Source organism: Adelges cooleyi, unplaced genomic scaffold (genome assembly GCF_023614345.1).
Source record: "Adelges cooleyi isolate 19-005CV unplaced genomic scaffold, UGA_ACOO_1.1 ACOO_flye_CR_arks_rails_tigmint_CR_PRNA_39, whole genome shotgun sequence".
NCBI classification, from domain to species: domain Eukaryota; kingdom Metazoa; phylum Arthropoda; class Insecta; order Hemiptera; family Adelgidae; genus Adelges; species Adelges cooleyi.
Genome location: NW_026096067.1, coordinates 424,542 through 442,908, shown reverse-complemented (window position 1 = coordinate 442,908; position 18,367 = coordinate 424,542). Strand labels below are relative to the sequence as shown.

General features: G+C 31.1%; 1 protein-coding gene across 1 annotated transcript; it reads left to right on the top strand.

The window, feature by feature from the left end:
* The first annotated feature begins 6,297 nt into the window (after positions 1 to 6,297).
* Positions 6,298 to 8,961, top strand: LOC126841545 (uncharacterized). Its single transcript, XM_050578111.1, has 6 exons — positions 6,298 to 6,374; positions 6,717 to 6,780; positions 7,336 to 7,435; positions 7,510 to 7,629; positions 7,809 to 7,967; positions 8,862 to 8,961. The coding sequence occupies exons 3-6, from the start codon at positions 7,340 to 7,342 to the stop codon at positions 8,925 to 8,927; spliced, it is 441 nt and encodes a 146-aa protein (XP_050434068.1). The 5' UTR covers positions 6,298 to 6,374; positions 6,717 to 6,780; positions 7,336 to 7,339; the 3' UTR covers positions 8,928 to 8,961.
* The last annotated feature ends 9,406 nt before the right edge of the window (positions 8,962 to 18,367 follow it).

Genomic DNA, 18,367 nt, shown 5'->3' with positions numbered 1-18,367 from the left:
TTATAGGAAAAGTATTTGAAAGCTCATCATCGCATCGCACTTGGAAAGTACGGTGTGAGAGGAAAGATTTTAAGGTAAGATATAGAGGAGTGGGAAGGAAACGAATTTTGTAGAGCAGGCCTTTGTGCCATACGCGATCAAACGCCTGTGCTACGTCAAGGAATACGGCTGAACAAAAATGTTTTTTTTCTAGAGAAGAGGCAATGTTGTCTACAATTCTGTGTACTTGGTGAAGGGCTGAATGATTATTTCTAAAACCAAATTGGGTATCTGGAATAATTTTTTTTTCGGTTATAATTGGATAGATTCTTTTGATTATGATTTTTTCTAGGATTTTAGAGAAGGAGGGGAGTAGGCTAACTGGTCTATACGATGAAGGGAGATGCGAGGGTTTCCCAGGCTTATGAATTAGAATAATGACCGAGTGTTTCCAAGAAGAGGGGATGTATGATAAACGGAGGATAGAGTTAAAGATGTGTGAGAGGTGAATAATAGCTTTTTTTGGTAATTTTTTAATGATTTGATTTGTTATTAGATCATGGCCGGGGGCTTTGTTGTTGGGAAGATTCTTAATGATATAATGGACTTCGGATGGAGAGGTATGTTTGGTTGGTAATGACATAGGGAGAATTTGGGAAAGAGTGGATTCTACGTGACTAACGTGATCATTGTCAGGCATGTCAGGATGAGGAGTGAATCTCATTTCTAGATCGGTTGCAAATAAGTTTGCCTTATCTAGATTAGATGTGGCTAAGGAGTGGTCAGGATGGCGTAGAGGAGGGATTTTATTTTTTTATTTAAGGATATTTTTAGTAGCTTTCCATAATGAATTATTGGATAAGTTGAGTGAGTTTATATAATGTTGATATTTTTCTGAATTGTGTTTGCGCAGAATTTTTTTTAAGGAAGATGTAAGCATATTGTAGTTTCTTTTATCACTGGGCAAGTGTGACCTCTGCCATCTAGAGCGGGCTCGTCTTTTTTCAATTATTAGTTGAGAAATATGATGGGGTAGGTGATAACTAGAGTTTTGAGTAGAATTAATAGGAATGGAAGAGTCGAGTACTGCTTTTTGAATAATGGAAGTAAGAGATAGTACTGCAGAGTCAATGTGTGAGGGAGTTTTTAAAGGAATGTTAAGGAGAATTTGATTTTCAATAATACTGTGGAATTTTGGCCATATGGTTTTACCAGGCGTAATTGTAGGGTAAGATTTAGTTGTGTAAGAGAGATCATTAAAAGTTAATAAGACAGGTGTGTGATCGGAAGAGAGGTCTGAAGAATTAGTTATATTGTAAGAAATGTGATTTGGAAGAGAAGTTATAAAAAATTCAAGAATGTCAGGTTGTCTGTTTATGTGCGTGGGCCTGTAGGTGGGATTGGGAGGGGCAATTATTTTTAGTTTTTTTGTTGTTGTAAAATTAATTAATGAGCGCCCTCTGGTGTTGACGATTCTAGAGCCCCAAGCGTAGTGTTTAGAATTAAAGTCACCTCCAGCAGTATAATTGTTACCTAGAGAAAGAAAGTACTGTTCAAAATCAGATGTTTTTATGTTAGGACGGTTTCTCTTTGGAGGTGAACAGTAAACTGAGGAAATGGTAGTAGGAATGTTATTTAGAATTAAGGTAATATTCATGGCTTGGATGATATTGCTTTGGTAGGGAGGAAGAGTTGAATGTTTAATATTTGATTTAATTAGTAGCGCAGAGCCCGCGTGAGCTGTGCCATCAGGATGGTCGCAATGGTAAGTTATATAACCGGGAATTTTAAAGAAGGAATTTGATGTCAAGTGGGCTTCGCTTACTAATAGGACATCTATAGGAGTATTTATAAGAAAAGCTTGTAATTCGGTTTTTTGATTTATAAGACCATTAGAGTTCCAAAGAAGGATTTTTATTGGGTGATGATTATTAGTATTACTATTTATCATTGTTGGAAATAAGAAGTTTATTGATGACGGTTGTTAGGAGGGAAATTAAGGGATTAATTAGGGATTTATAATCGTCAAGAAAGGAGGAGAGTTTTAATGTCAATGGGTCTGAGTCAACGGCGAAAGGAATATTAGTTTGATTAAATTGGCTGTTGGAATTTTTATCAACGGCATGAGAATATGATTTAGAGAGGGGGATAATTTGATTTGAAGTAGTGTTTACAGTGTTGGGCTTTACATTATTATTTGGGTGGACATTGTTAATACGACCTTGGTAGTTTTTTTTAGGTGTTGATTGGATTGGTGTTCTTTATGGATTGGACAACCTCTGTAGTTTGCAGGATGATCACCTCCACAAAGAGCACATTTGGCAGGGAGGCTTGAAGATTTTTGGCAGGTCGATGAAAGATGGTTGTCTCCGCAACGAACACATTTAGGAGGGTGATTACAATAGGATTTGGTATGACCAAAACCTTGACAGCGAAGACATTGAATTGTTTGATGGTTTAAGCGTGGCTCTTCGATTTTAATTTTTGTGTAGTGTAAAAACTCAATTTTAAAGATATCTTTATTATTGAGGGCAGGCTCCAAATCGACAAAGAAAAGTGGAAGTGGAAGCTTTGTAGACCGTTGAATAACATTTGTTATGTTTCTTGGAGTATGACCAAGGGACAATAATTCTTTTTTAATTTCTTCGGGTGATGTTGTGTGATGGAGGTTTCTGATTACCACTCTGAACGGTCTATCTTTTTTTAGCTGGTAAGTATGGAAATCTGCTTTATTTGATAGAAGAAATTTAATAACCGAGCGGTAGGAATCAGCTGAGCTGGTAGAAAGTTTCAAACCATTGGTTGTGCTTTTACAAGAGAACTGTTCACCTTCGGTGACTTCTTTAATTTCTGAGCAAAATGAATTGAAGTCATTGACAACACGGATAAAAATTGGAGGAGGAGGTTTGGTTTCAATGATGGGAGACTCAGTGTGCTCTGTAACAATTTCCATATTGTCGGCTTGAAGTACAGGTTCCTCGGTATCGTTTGCGGCAAAAAGTGAGAAACGATTTAGTGAAACGTATGTTGTATGTTTTTTGTGTTGTGTATTATTTGGTGAGTGGGCTGGAGAAGGGAGTCGTTTAGAACTTTTTGGTGTGGTAAAGCCGTCATTGGGGGAAAAATTAGCTGGAGAGATTAATGGTTGATTTGGCACGCTCTGTATGCGTGACTTTTGTATTATTAGTTGTGAGACAGTTTTTGATTTATCGGTATTCGATGTGAACGACATGACGGTGTGAGCTTATCGCGAGCGATAACGGCAATTTGCGGGCCGTCCGAAGCGGGCCGCCGTAGATAATAGAATTTAGATAATTAAAATTATTACCAAAATGCAGATGGAGTAACTCTGGATCCTCAGAGAGATATGGTGAATAGCTCAATGGATAACTGGTACTTTTTGATACCAGGACGTTTTTGAAATAAAAAAAAATAGTATAGAACTTAATTTTATACTTGAGAAAACGGAATGTAATCGTATATTACGATGCTTCATTGTCGACACACACTGTACCTATGAATAAATTTTAAATAAATAAATTCAAAATTCAAACGCTAAAATTTTTTTTTACTTTTTGTCTACAAATTTTTGTAATTAAAAACATATATTGCCATTAAAAAAAAAACAAAAATCTATTTTTTTGGCCTACAAGGATTGGTCATAAAAAGTTTCAAAATATAGTACAATGTATAACAAAAAATCTTGAGAAAAAATATTAATAAATTCGGAGAAAATTAGTGTTTTATCCTTAATGAATCATCCTGCATATGCATTACCAGATTAATTTAAATTTTGGCCACTTTTATCGTGGTTCCTGCCCACTCTATACGGGTGAAAATTAAATATGTTAAAATGTTTTATCTGATTTGATGTTACAAAGTTTTCATATACCAATAATTTGTTGGACCCACTAGTAAGTCGCTCATACTCGGAAATTGATGCTACAACTATGGCACATGAGTTAACCTAAAACAGATTTGGGTTCCTGGAAGGTCATACAATTGTGCTTCTACGAGCATTAAATGAACACACGAATGTCTAATATCTATTTATATTGGGATATCCTTTGTCAGTACACCTTTGTTATCCTCTGGCTTTCCCGGAAAAACGGTGCAAATTAAGTGTACTTTTTCGAATGCGGCTGAACAAGATTAATTGATAGTATAGTAAATTGATTTAAGACCAGTTAAGTTTCCTTGAAGAAATAATAATATAATATATTTTACTGTCGAATAGAAATTATTAAATTCTTGCTTCCGAAGCTTACATAAGTTGTGATAATGGATTTTATTGATATTTATTATTATTATCATCATTTTTCAATATCTAGTGATTATAGATTTTATGTCTGCAATAGAATCTGCAATCGATTTGACTGAAAAATACAATTTTAAATCATCAGAAAATAGTAGTAGTTTTATGGAACTATCGGATATCTGAAGTTAATAGATAAAAGATAAAAAAACAGTGGGCCTAAATTTCAACCATAAAGAACCTGAAATTACATTTGAAATTCATCAAATTTATAAAAAGATAGTTAAACAGTCTGATAACGGTCTGCAAGGTAAAGGAAACCTTAAAAGTGAACTACCAAAACCAAATGACTTCAATCTACACAAAAATATATTGTTTTAACTTTTTAAATTTTACAAACTGTAAGTAATCATCTAGTACCACTTGTTTAATGCTCAAATAGGCTTCTATCATGTCCAATTTACTTTGACAAGAATTTACAAAAAATAACCTAAATATTTATTCTGTAATAAATTATCGTCCATAACTGAATTTTAGTTGATACAAGTTTAGTTCTCATAATTATGAAGCTCCACTTTTTCAAGCTTTTTTTTACTATATTTCTATTCATCAAATACGGACACCTAACCTTCGAGGTTAGGTTGCCCCTACTCGTTATGTTTGGTTTATCTATCATTGCTAAACTATAATAGACAGGTCACTTATGACTGCACATGCATGCAACTGAATATTAATCTTATAATTATCGTCTATCGACGAGAAGTCGATATATGTTTAGAGCTCATAATTTAATAATGCACTTTCCAAGTTCTTTTTTACTATATTTGTTATTCACCATACACGGAAACGATTAACTACTATTCTAGCTCCTGCTCGTTGTGCTAGATATGCCGTTTGCCAATCATTACTTTATTCATTCTATGCTTGTCGGCCACATTGACACATTGTTACACGTTGCAAGTTCGTTTCCAAATTTCAAGCTCAAGTTATTCTGGAAATACCTCCTGTTCTCTTAAAAGTAAAGTATTTAGATCTAACATGTAAAATATGTTTTAGACATTTGTATAAATGGTGATCATTTTATCGTGAACCACTCAAAATATCATAGGCTTGTAAAAGAAATTTGATTTTTTTTTCATATGTAATGTGTTTTATTTTAATTTTTGTTTTAATACAATGTGATCTCAAGTTCTTTCTCTAAGTTCAAGCTCAAGTATTTGTAGAAATATCTCCTGAACACGTGAAAGTAACGTACTTAAATCTAATATATGAAATATGTTTTATACATTTTTAGTTACACAGGGTGATAATTTTATCGTGAAATACTCCATATCTCATAAAGCTCAATAAGAAATACATTTTTTTTTAACGCCGTTTTTTTTTAGATATCACTGAAAAAAAAAAATGACTACCCCAAAAAACGAAGACAAATCGTTTATCACTAACGTGAGATTGTTGAAGATAACCGGACTGTATCAAGTACTGAATCCAATTGAAAACGACGGTTCGATTACGTTTTGGGGATATAAACTTTATCGATTGGCTCATATTTTAGCTGCAATATTTGACGGGACATTTTTGATTATTGGCGTGCTCGGCCTCGTTGGTTGGACCAACGACTTTAACCAGTGGCTTAACTTGTGGATGCTATGGGTAGGCGGTTTTAACACTTTACTGAACGTCATCCGAGTCGGTCAAAAATCCCAAGTCATTTGGAAATGTTTCGACATAATGCGCGACGATTTCTTATCTTACCGACATTACAAGACGGACACGGTGAAGTATTACAAAACCAAGTCGTTGACAGTCACAAACACATACGCCACACTGTGTTTGGCGATACTTTTGAATTGGTTGATCTACCCTGCGTTTTCCACTGATTATACGGTACGAAATCTAAATGGCGACACGGTGACTTACAAGAACAGCGTTGTCAACAATTTGCTGTATCCGTTAAACGTCGACATGTACAATAAACTACACCCGATCATTTACATTATCGAAGCTGTTATACTTGCGCAATGCTTCATTGGCTTTGTGCTATTCGATTCGGTGCTCATTATTTTCTGCTGGTCAATTGTAGCACATCTGAAAACAATCGCTTCAGCGTACAGCTCGTTGGGATACGAAAAAACTGAGAGTATGTGTCCGCATTACCTAACTGTCTACACACTAATTATTGTTTGCTATACTTCCCAAGCCAATAATACTTATCGAGAGGGTTCACTTACATCGGGACGGTGTGGCGCAGTGGACACCTCAGGTGCCGCATAGCACTTGAGGTTAAGCTGTGGCCGTTGCTGCTTGAACCCGGATGGGTGACCACCCGGATTTTTAGCGGCGACCCACACCATCAACCCCCGATAAGCATGGCAGAAATGCCATGTGACCTCAGGCGACCGAACTAGCATAAGTTAGCTATAGCCCTGCCGGTCAGATACGCCATACGATTATCATACGAATAAATAAACTTGTATTTCAGATAAATCGTTAACGTTAATCGAACAATTCAAAACGATTGTATCGGATCACGCCAAAGTCATATGGTGAGTTAAGTTATTACTTTGCCATATTTGCCTTTAGGCAATATTGAAAAGGCGACTCGCTTCATTTAACCATGTAGATACTTTGCGTTATTTATGTTTTATTTCATCGTCTTATAATAAAAATTAAAATCTAAATGAGGAAAGGTATTTATTTAATTTATGGAAAAGGAGTCTTCAAGATTTGTTGCCCTATGGTTTAAAATCAGGCTATGATTTATTATGAAATCTATTCATATTATTACCCAAATAACACATCGTTGCTGATACTGCAACAACACCTATCTCAAAATTTGACAAAATTAGGATTTTGTGGATATCAATAAATTAAGATAAAACGTGTATATTATGTTAAAAGATTTCTTTTATAAGTCAACTGGTTAGACTGTAAATAACAAAAATGACAACACAACGTTTTAGTGCTCTACTGTAAAATCATGGAAACTGAGATAGGTGTTGTTACAGTATCAGCAACGATATAGTATTATAAATTGCTTACACTGTTTATTACAAATTTATTAATTTATGTATTATGCATTTTCCTGGTTTTTTTTTTAGTGTAATGAGAGAGTTGTTTGATACTATTCGGCCAATAATAGTTTGTCAACTTGGAACTTCTACTTGCATATTAATTTGTTTTACATATGCCTATGTAGCGGTAGTACTTAAATATTGTTATTTTTGATTATTATCTTTGAATAAGTACGCTGATGTTTAATACAAATTTAACAGAACTATTTTAACGGGATGTCGATTATGTCTGTACTGCTGATGAAACATTTTTTTTCGTTGATGTTCGGAGTACTACGGTTGTTCATCTTAACTAAATTTTGTGGACTTGTGGACGACCAGGTTAATTTTTTTTTACTTTATATCATTACATATAAATAAAATTGTGTTAGGCACTATAGTATCGTTATAGATTGTGTTTTGCCTATCGTTCCTTTTCAGTATATAAAAACAGAAATGTCAAACTTATAAATTAAAATAATAATTTATATATATAAAATACCTACCTTTTTTGGTTACAGGTAAACTCGATGAATTTCTCATTGTACAGTTGCAATTGGTTAGATCAAGATTTATCTTTCCAAAAGTTACTGTTGTTGACAATGTCCGTGAACAGTGCTAATATGAAGACGTTTACGATAACGCCGACCAAAAAAGTTGATTTGAAAATGTTTGCAAGTGTATGTATATAATATTGCTTTTATATAATTTAGTGGGCAAACCCAACTCTGTCAGTGCAAAACAAAAGTTTGTCAATTCCCAGATCGTCAAGGGAATCAAGGGATGAAATTCAATTATTTGGTCCTATTAGATAACTACAAGTTGATCAATATATCGTGAACCACTCAATATCTCACTGATTTTATTAAGAAATATAATTTTTTTTTTATTCAACGTGATCTTAATTTATCACCATATACATAGCATCTTTTAAATTTTAAATAGTAACGCATACATTTCATTATCATTTTAAATCGAGAATAATGTACTAAAAATGTAGACTGGTCGACCAAGTTTGTGGTTATTGGAGTTTCAAGTTTAGGGCAGAAGTTTTTCGGCATTTTCTAACCACACTTCCCCTACCACCCTATTTTTAAACTCTTATAACTTTATAATATTTGTCTAAAATTAGTTATCAACCAGTTCAAATATTTATTATATTATTTTCGTTTAATAGTTAAGGAAACAAATGCGTTACCATTTAAGTTTCAAAAGTTGCTTTAAATAAAGTTTTGGATGATGGTAAAAATAAATAAAATGATGAGATATTGTAATAACATTGAATAAAAACACAATGTAGAGAATAAATTAAATTTCGTATTAAAACCAGTGAGATGTTGAGTGATTCACAATAAGTTTTTCACTCTATATATTGAGATATACAGATTGATACATTTTATCATTTCCATGTTACTTTATTATATACAAATTGATTAAAATATCTAAAAAGTTATTATTTATTACTTTTAGTGTTTAAAATCTTATCTTAACGAATACCGCTGTAATTATCTACATAATCTTCATCTATAGTGTTTCCATTTTAGAATTTAACAAGATTTAATGTTTGTTTTCAGACTATACAAACGTCATATACTATTATCTCTGTATTGTTGAAGAAAAACTTATCCAAACAAAACTAAAATCACAAACATGTGGATAGAGATTTAACTTTAGATACCATAGGTACTATAGGTACAATATTATGAAACAACATGTTTTGTTCACGTTAATAAAACTGTATACATATAACTTGTGTAATGTTACACCAATACAAATAGTATAAATGCAATGTGATTAAAATAAAATACATTTTGTTTCACTTTTAAATTTGTCTTTTACTTTAATAACATCGTTAACACTAATATATACAGGACGATTTATTCATCATGAGCCACTTAATATTTAATAGGGTTGAATAAGAAATTAATTTTTTTTTTCATATTGTTTTTATATAATGTGGACTATCAATTTTGTCTAAATAAATTTAACTTACATACTTACCTAAATTTTAAGTAAAATTAAAAATAATATTGGTTAACATTGATATAATCAAGATGTGATTACTGATTACTTATATGGAGTTATAAAATAATGCATACTATAGATACTCATATTTTCAAAAATATTTTAAACAGATAAGTTGAGTATTATTAACTCACATACACAAATTCAGGTATTAATATATATTCGAAGTTAATCATAACAAATCACACCTTTCATTAAAATTGCTTAATTTTGATAAAACACATTATTATGATTAATGTCACATTTAAAATAAAGGGTTTTTTATCTATAAATGACACCTTGCTATGTAATTGTAAGGTCTTGGGTCCATTTAAAAGCACATTTACAAATCTATAATTATTGATATTGTTCATTTTCAAAACCATTAAGCCGTTGATAATTATGACATGATAACATTTGTTTTAAAAATAATAAAATATTTTCGGAAAAAAAGCATTCAACCAAAATTAAAATCGCTGATTAAATTCTTATTGTGTTAAATTAAACAATAAGATATATGGTTACTGGCCACTCAATTAATGCGTGGTTATTTATTATACCTGATTAAGATACGTAGTTCGGTAACACGTCAAATTATTTTATGCGATGTAATAAAACTACTTGTCTTAGTAGTAACGATTGAAAATAATAAGAAATACAGACAAAAATCTAATTTTTATAATGTCATAACAAATGAATAAATTTTAAATAAATAAATTCAAAATCCAAACGCTAAAATTTTTTTTTACTTTTTGTCTACAAATTTATGTAATTAAAAACATATATTGCCATTAAAAAAAAACAAAAATCTATTTTTTTGGCCTACAAGAATTGGTCATAAAAAGTTTCAAAATATAGTACAATGTATAACAAAAAATCTTGAGAAAAAATATTAATAAATTTGGAGAAAATTAGTGTCTTATCCTTAATGAATCATCCTGCATATGCATTACCAGATTAATTTAAATTTTGGCCACTTTTATCGTGGTTCCTGCCCACTCTATACGGGTGAAAATTAAATATGTTAAAATGTTTTATCTGCTTTGATGTTTCAAAGTTTTCATATACCAATAATTTGTTGGACCCACTAGTAAGTCGCTCATACTCGGAAATTGATGCTACAACTATGGCACACGAGCTTACCTAAAACCGATTTAGGTTCCTGGAAGGTCATACAATTGTGCTTCTACGAGCATTAAATGAACACACGAATGTCTAATATCTATTTATATTGGGATATCCTTTGTCAGTACACCTTTGTTATCCTCTGGCTTTCCCGGAAAAACGGTCAAAATAAGTGTACTTTTACGAATGCGGCTGAACAAGATTAATTAATAGAATAGTAAATTGATTTAAGATTAGTCAAGTTACCTTGAAGAAATAATAATATAATATATTTTACTATCGGATAGAAATTATTATGTTCTTGCTGCCGAAGCTTACATAAGTTGTGATAATGGATTTTATTGATATTTATTATTATTATCATTATTTTTCAATATCTACATTTATTTATTATCTTTTTCTATAAACGATTGAGTGCACTTACACCTATATAGTTATACTTATATTTATATGAGTTGTAATATCCAACTTAACCTAATGGTTAAGATGGGCGCTTCACATATCTTCCATGACATAAGTGTTAAACAGTAAGCAATTGTCATACATCCGAAAAATAATAATGATAGCTTTTATCCTTATAGTGTAAAACATGACTAAATAAACAAGAATGATTGCTAATCAGCATAACTGCCTAGAATTGGAAAAAAGGATAAAGTATCTGTATCTATTATTGTTTAACAAATCATTTTATTCTATCACCTTAAATTAAATTTATAATTAAGATACTTAGGTTTTTATTATGACTAAAGGAAATAGCTTGATATTTATGTATATTTAGTGTTTTACTCCAGGCTTAAAAATTATTTTATAATATATAGTAGTTTTATGGAACTCTACGATATCTGAGGTTAATAGATGAAAGATATAAAAAGGCATTGGGCTTAAATTTCAACCTTAAGGAACGTAAAATTAAACTCATGTAGTATATAAAAAGATAGTTAAACAGCCTGAAAACGGTCTGTACGGTAAAAAGAAAACCTTAAAAATGAGCTACCAAAACCAAATGACTTCAATCTACACAAAAACATATTGTTTTAACTTTTTAATTTTTACAAACTGTAAGTAATCATCAAGTACCACTTGTCCAATGCTCAAAGAGGCTCCTATCATATCAATTTTACCTTGACAAGAATTTACAAAAAATAACCTTAATATTTATTCTGTAATAAATTATCGTCCATAACTGACTTTAATTATTGATACAAGTTTAGAACTCATAATAATAAAACTCAGCTTTTTCAAGTTCTTTTTTATCATATTTTTCTATTCATCAAATACGGCCACTTCACCTGACTATTCTTGCTCCTACTCGTATTGTTGGGTTTATCTATCATTGCTAAACTATAACAGTCAGGTCAGTTATTATTTTTTGGTTTCGGTTTGTTTCTAGTTCATCGATTTACTGACCGGAATATAAAAAATTAATTAATTAATACATCACATCTATAATTATATCTTGGAAAAAGTTTAGCTAAGGGTTAATTAGCATGAATATTTTATATGACCTTTTAAATACTTTTTACAAAACTGTTATTAAAAAATTATATATTCATAGAAGGCTAGTGCCGCTTGCCCAATGCTCATATATGCATTCATCACATCAATTTTATTATAATATATTATGACTGTACATGCATGAATATTAATATTAATCTTGTAATTATCGTCTATCGACGAGAAGTTGATACATGTATAGATTTTATAATTTAACAATGCACTTTTCCAAGTTCTGTTTTTACCATATTTGTTATTCATCATGCACGGAAGCTATTAATTGTCATTCTTGCTTCTGCTAGTTGTGCTGGGTATGCCGTTGTCAAACATTGCTTTATTTGTTCTATGATTGCCGGCCACATTGATACATTGTTACTCGTTGCAAGTTCTTTCTCAAAGTTCAAGCTCAAGTAATTGTAGACAAATCTTCTGATCTCCTGTAAGTAACGTATTTTAATCTAATATATAAAACATGGTTTATATATTTGTAGTTTATAAGGGTGCTCATTTTATCATAAGCAACTCCATATCTCATAAGGTTTAATAAGAAATTAATTTTTTTTTCATATTGTTTTTATACAATGGGTTCTCAATTACCCAAAACATTTTTTTCGCATTTTTTTTTATAGCATCTTTTGATACTTAAATGGTAAAGCATACATTTCATTAACTTATTATATTGAGATTAATGTACTAAACATTTTAACTGTTTAATATCCAGTTTTGAACAATTATTTTTACAGTTTTAAGAATTTTAATGTTAGGCTGGAAGGAGTAGTGCAGGTGGGTACTGCGCACACATAAAAATTATACTATTCACCACTTTTCTCCAGCCTTAAACTTGAATTTTCAATCATTTCACAAATGGTTACTCAAAACTAATTATCGACCAGTCAGTGATTAGTGACGATCATTCTCAATTTTAAAGGTTAGATGTATGAATAGGACTAAAATTGTTAAATACACAATGAAAATATTATTGATTTGTTTGAATTCTATACCAAAATTGCATATTTTTTTTCATATCTCAATTACCCAAACCTTTTTTTTTCGCCTCCCCCCCTCAGCTTAAGTTTTATAATAGCAACATTTGAAACCCAAATGGTAACGCATACATTTGGACTGATTGATAAAATGTTTTGAACAATTATTTTTAAAATTTTAAGAGTTTGGAAGTTAGACTAGGAGAGGAAGTGTAGGTGGGTATTGCGCACAGATAAAAATAATACTATGCACGTCCTATCATCCAGCCTAAAACTTGAAACAAATCGAAGATTAATGACGTATTCTCAATTTTAAAGGTTAGATGTGTCAGACTATAGGACTAAAAATAAAATAATTATAAAAATTATACACTATCCGCGAATACGTCGTATTTCGATGGAAAGTTGGCTTTCCTTGATTTACTAATTAAAAGAATGAATAATAATTTAGGTTTTGAGATTTATCGTAGGAAAACGCTCACATTTAGGTACATTCCGAAAAATTCAAATCACAGTCGGCAACATAAAATGGCGGCATTTAATAGTATGGTTTCAGATTAGTCAACATTCCTATGTTAAAAAATTATTTTGATAAAGAATTTAATTTAATAACTGAAATAGCTAAATTTAATGGGTATGATGCAAATATGATTTTTAGATTAGTTAAAAAGCATAAATGGTCAAGGGAAGTTAGAACAGCCAGTAGGCTCCTACGCTTAGTAGGAGGGACAATGAAAAAATTATAAGATCGGGTATGGTTTATTTTCCAAGGGTATTTCAAAGGGGTTAATAAACATTTAAAAAAATTACAAGATAACTCTAGTTGCATCAAAAAGTAATAACTTAAAATATTTATTAGGTAGTACCAAAGATAAAATAGGGGAAGAGGAGAAATCTAGGATTTAAAAAAAACAATTTGAAGAAAGCGATAAATGGGGTTAGGTTCAATAAACACATAAGGAACATTAAAAACCAGGAGGTAAACAAATCTCCTGTTGCGGAACATTTATTGGACACTAGGTAATCACAGCATCAAATCTGTAAAATTACTAAAAAATGTAAAAAAACTCCAAAGAACTTGATATTAGGGAAGCAATAGAAATATTGATAAAAAAGAAAAAACTTGTTAAACTGGGACTTAAGTCCATTATAAAACATTTTATTAAAATTAATAAAACGTGTTGACGATGAGGCATCATTTCTGGTATGACGACGCCGTTCGCGGGTAATCGGTCTCAGTCTGTCGTCAGCGCTGAAGATGACAACATTGTTGCCGAAATACGACGTATTCGCGGAGAGTACATAATTTTTATGGTTAAGGGTTTTTATTATTAATTTATTACATATAACCATAAGTGCTTAAGTTTTTTCTAGATATAGGACTAAAGTCGTTTAAAATTACAATAGAATTATTATTGATTCCTTTTTTGCACGAGTCTTATACCAAAATCGTATTTGTTGTTTTTTTAGATATCACTGAAAATAAAAAAAATGACTAAACCCAAAAACGAAGACAAATCGTTTATCACTAACGTGAGATTGTTGAAGATAACCGGTCTGTATCAGGTGCTGAATCCAATTGAAAACGATGGTTCTATTACGTTTTGGGGATACAATCTTTATCGATTGGCTCATATTTTAGCAGCAATATTCGACGGGACATTTTTGATTTTCTGCGTGACCGGCCTCGTTGGTTGGACCAACGACTTTAACCAGTGGCTAAACTGTTGGATGCTATTTATAGGCGGTTTTAACACTTTTCTGAACGTCATCCGAGTCGGTCAGAAATCCCAAGTCATTTGGAAATGTTTCGACATAATGCGAGACGATTTCTTGTCCTACCGACATTACAAGACGGACACGGTGAAGTATTACAAAAACAAGTCGTTGACAGTCACAAACATACACACGACACTGTGTTTGGCGGTACTTTTGAATTGGTTAATCTACCCTGCGTTTATCACTGACTATACGGTGCGAAATCTACAGGGCGACATGGTGACTTACAAGAACAGCGTTATCAACATTTTGCTGTATCCGTTAAACGTTGACATATACAATAAACTGCATCCGATCATTTACATTATCGAAGCCGTTATATTTACGCAATGCATAATTGGCTTTGCGCTATTCGATTCGGTGCTCATTATTTTCTGCTGGTCAATTGTAGCACATCTGAAAACAATCGCTTCGGCGTACAGCTCGTTGGGATACGAAAAAACTGAAAGTATGTGTCCGAATTAACTAACTATCTACACACACATACACACTAATTAATATTAATTTCTATACTTCCTAAACCGACAATTTTTATGAACAGCAGTCACATGTATTTCAGATAATTCGGCAACGTTAATCGAACAATTCAAAATGATTGTATCGGATCACGCAAAAGTCATATCGTGAGTTAAGTTATTACTTTGCCATATTTGCCATTCGGCAGTATTGAAGGGGACTCACTTCAATTACAAACACTTAATAATAAATTAAGTTAGGTAGTTTAGTATACATTCTAATATAGTATAAAGAGGTAGAATGATGATCGGAATGAACAGTATTAAAAATATTAGGCTAAGTAGAAAATAAATATACAAACCAAAGAAGTTGTTTTATGTTCTTTTAATGGGGTTGCACTGTGCATTTAAAAAATAGATTGTGAGTAAAATTTGAAATACAGTAGGAATTTATATGGGTCAACTGTGACGGTAAATGTTAAACATTATTTTTGTGAAGCGGCCCATTCAAAAAAAAACATAATTGGGATGTTTACCAAGTAGATATTTTGCGTTATTTATGTTTTATTTCATCGTCATATAACAAAATTAAAAATCTCAACAAGGGGAGGTATTTATTTGATCTATAGGAAAGGAGGCTTAAAGATTTGTCGCCTTATGGTTTAAAATCAGGCTTTAATTTATTATGAAATGTATTCATATTATTACCTAAATAGCATATTGTATTATACATTGCTTACACTGTTTATTACAATTTTATTTGTTTTTTTTTATGCATTTTTCTGGTTGTTTTTTTTAGTGTAATGAGAGAGTTGTTCGATACTATCCGGCCAATAATAGTATGTCAGCTTGGAACTTCCACTTGCATATTAATTTGTTTTACGTACGCCTATGTAGCGGTAATATTTAAATTATGTTATTCTTAATTATTTTCTATATATGAGTTCGCTGATATTTAATAAACATTTAACAGAATTATTTTAACGGGATGCCGATTATGTCTGTAGTGTTGATGAAACATTTTTTTACGACGATGTACGGCGTACTACGGCTGTTCATCTTAACTAAATTTTGTGGACTTGTGGACGACCAGGTTAATTTTTTTTTACTGTACATCATTGCACCTAAATAAAATTGTCTTAGACACTATAGTATCGCAATAATTTGTGTTTTGCCTATAGTTCCTTTTCAGTATATAAAAACAGAAATGTCAAACTTATAAATTAAAATTATAATATATATATATAAAATACCTACCTTGTTTGGTTACAGGTAAACTCGATGAATTTCTCATTGTACAGTTGCAATTGGTTAGATCAAGATTTATCTTTCCAAAAGTTACTGTTGTTGACAATGTCCGTGAACAGTGCTAATATGAAGACGTTAATGATAACGCCGACCAAAAAAGTTGATTTAAAGACTTTTGCAAGTGTATGTATATAATATTGCTTTTATAAAATTTAGTGAGCAAACCCTACTCCGGCAGTGCAAAACAAAAGCTCCCCAATTCCCAGAACGTCAGGGGAATCAAGGGATGAACTTCAATTTGTTTGGTTCGTTTTGGAAACTACAAGTTCATTAACTATCGTAAACCACTCAATATCTCACTGATTTTATTAAGAAATATAATTTTTTTTTATGCAATGTGATAACAATTTATCACCATTATCTTTTTAAATCGAAAATAATGTTCTAAAAACGTTGACTGGTCGACCAAGTTTGAAGTTATTAGAGTTTCAAGTTTAAGGCAGGAGAAATGAAGCAGTGTTATTTTAACTGCGCGCCTTTTTCAACCGCACTTCCCTTACACCCTAATTTTTAAACTCTTATAACTTTTAAAATATTTGTCCAATATTAGTTATCAACCAGTTCAAATTTTTAGTACATTATTTTTAATCAAATTAGTTAACAAAACAAATGCGTTACCATATAAGTTTCAAATTTTTCTATCAAAAAAAGTTCGGATGATGGTAAAAATCAAAAAAATGGTGAGAAATTGTAATAACATTGTATAAAAACATGTATAAGATGTACATGAGATGTAATACATAAGATGTACATTTACACAATGTAAAGAATAAATAAAATTTCTTATTAAAACCAGTGAGATTTAGTGGTTCACATTAAGTTTATCACTCTGTACATTGAGTTTTACAGATTGATACATTTTATAATTAACGTGGTGGTGGTGGTACCTTATTATGAAGAAATTGATTAAAATACCTAAAATGTTATTTATTATTACTTGTATTGTTTAAAATCTCATCCTAACGAATACCGCAGTATTTTTCTACATTATCTTCGTCCATTGTATTTCCGTTTTAGAATTAACAGGATTAAATGTTTGTTTTCAGACCGTACAAACGTCATATACTATTATCTCTGTATTATTGAAGAAAAACTTATCCAAACAAAACTAAAATCACAAACACGTGGAGAGAGATTTAACTCTAGATACTATATGTACAATATTATGAAACAACATGTTATGTTCACGTTAATAAAACTGCATACATATAACTTGTGTAATGTTACACCAATACAAATAGTATAAATGCTATGCGATTAAAATAAAATACATTTTGTTTCACTTTTAAATTTGTCTTTTACTTTAATAACATCGTTAACACTAATATATACAGGACGATTCTTTCATCATGGGCCACTTATTATTTAATAGCGTGCTATACAGGCATTTGACGCCTTTTGCACGCTTCGACCAAACGTTGACAAACCATGTATGTAATTAAATGAGTTCGAATATTAATAATAAATGTTAATTATAAAAAAAAAATCATTTTTTATCATTTCCAACAATCATTAGAAAAAAACTTTTATTTTAATATGTATAATTATAGTTATTATAAACACTACTAACTCAGTATTAATTTTTTTTTTATAATAAATTAACCTTTTTTACAATAAGCAAGCGGTTTTTTTTTCCTTATAATTCACATAGCACATATGTCGGACTCCGCCGAGGTATAATTATTCAAAACTGGTTGTTTCTAGTTTTATTTTATTATTATATTACCTTACATTAAATACCTTTATTATTGTGAGTGTCTTTGTGATTTTGATCCGAGTATGTTAAAACAAGACTTGTATTCATAAAAATATTTCTCTTTGCTTCTTTATTTCGATATTCTTTTACTCCTACATAAATCTCCGGAAGTAGATGGGCTGGAAATATTTTCGCCAGTAGTAAAAATTGTATGGGAAACCCCCGGTATCTATCCA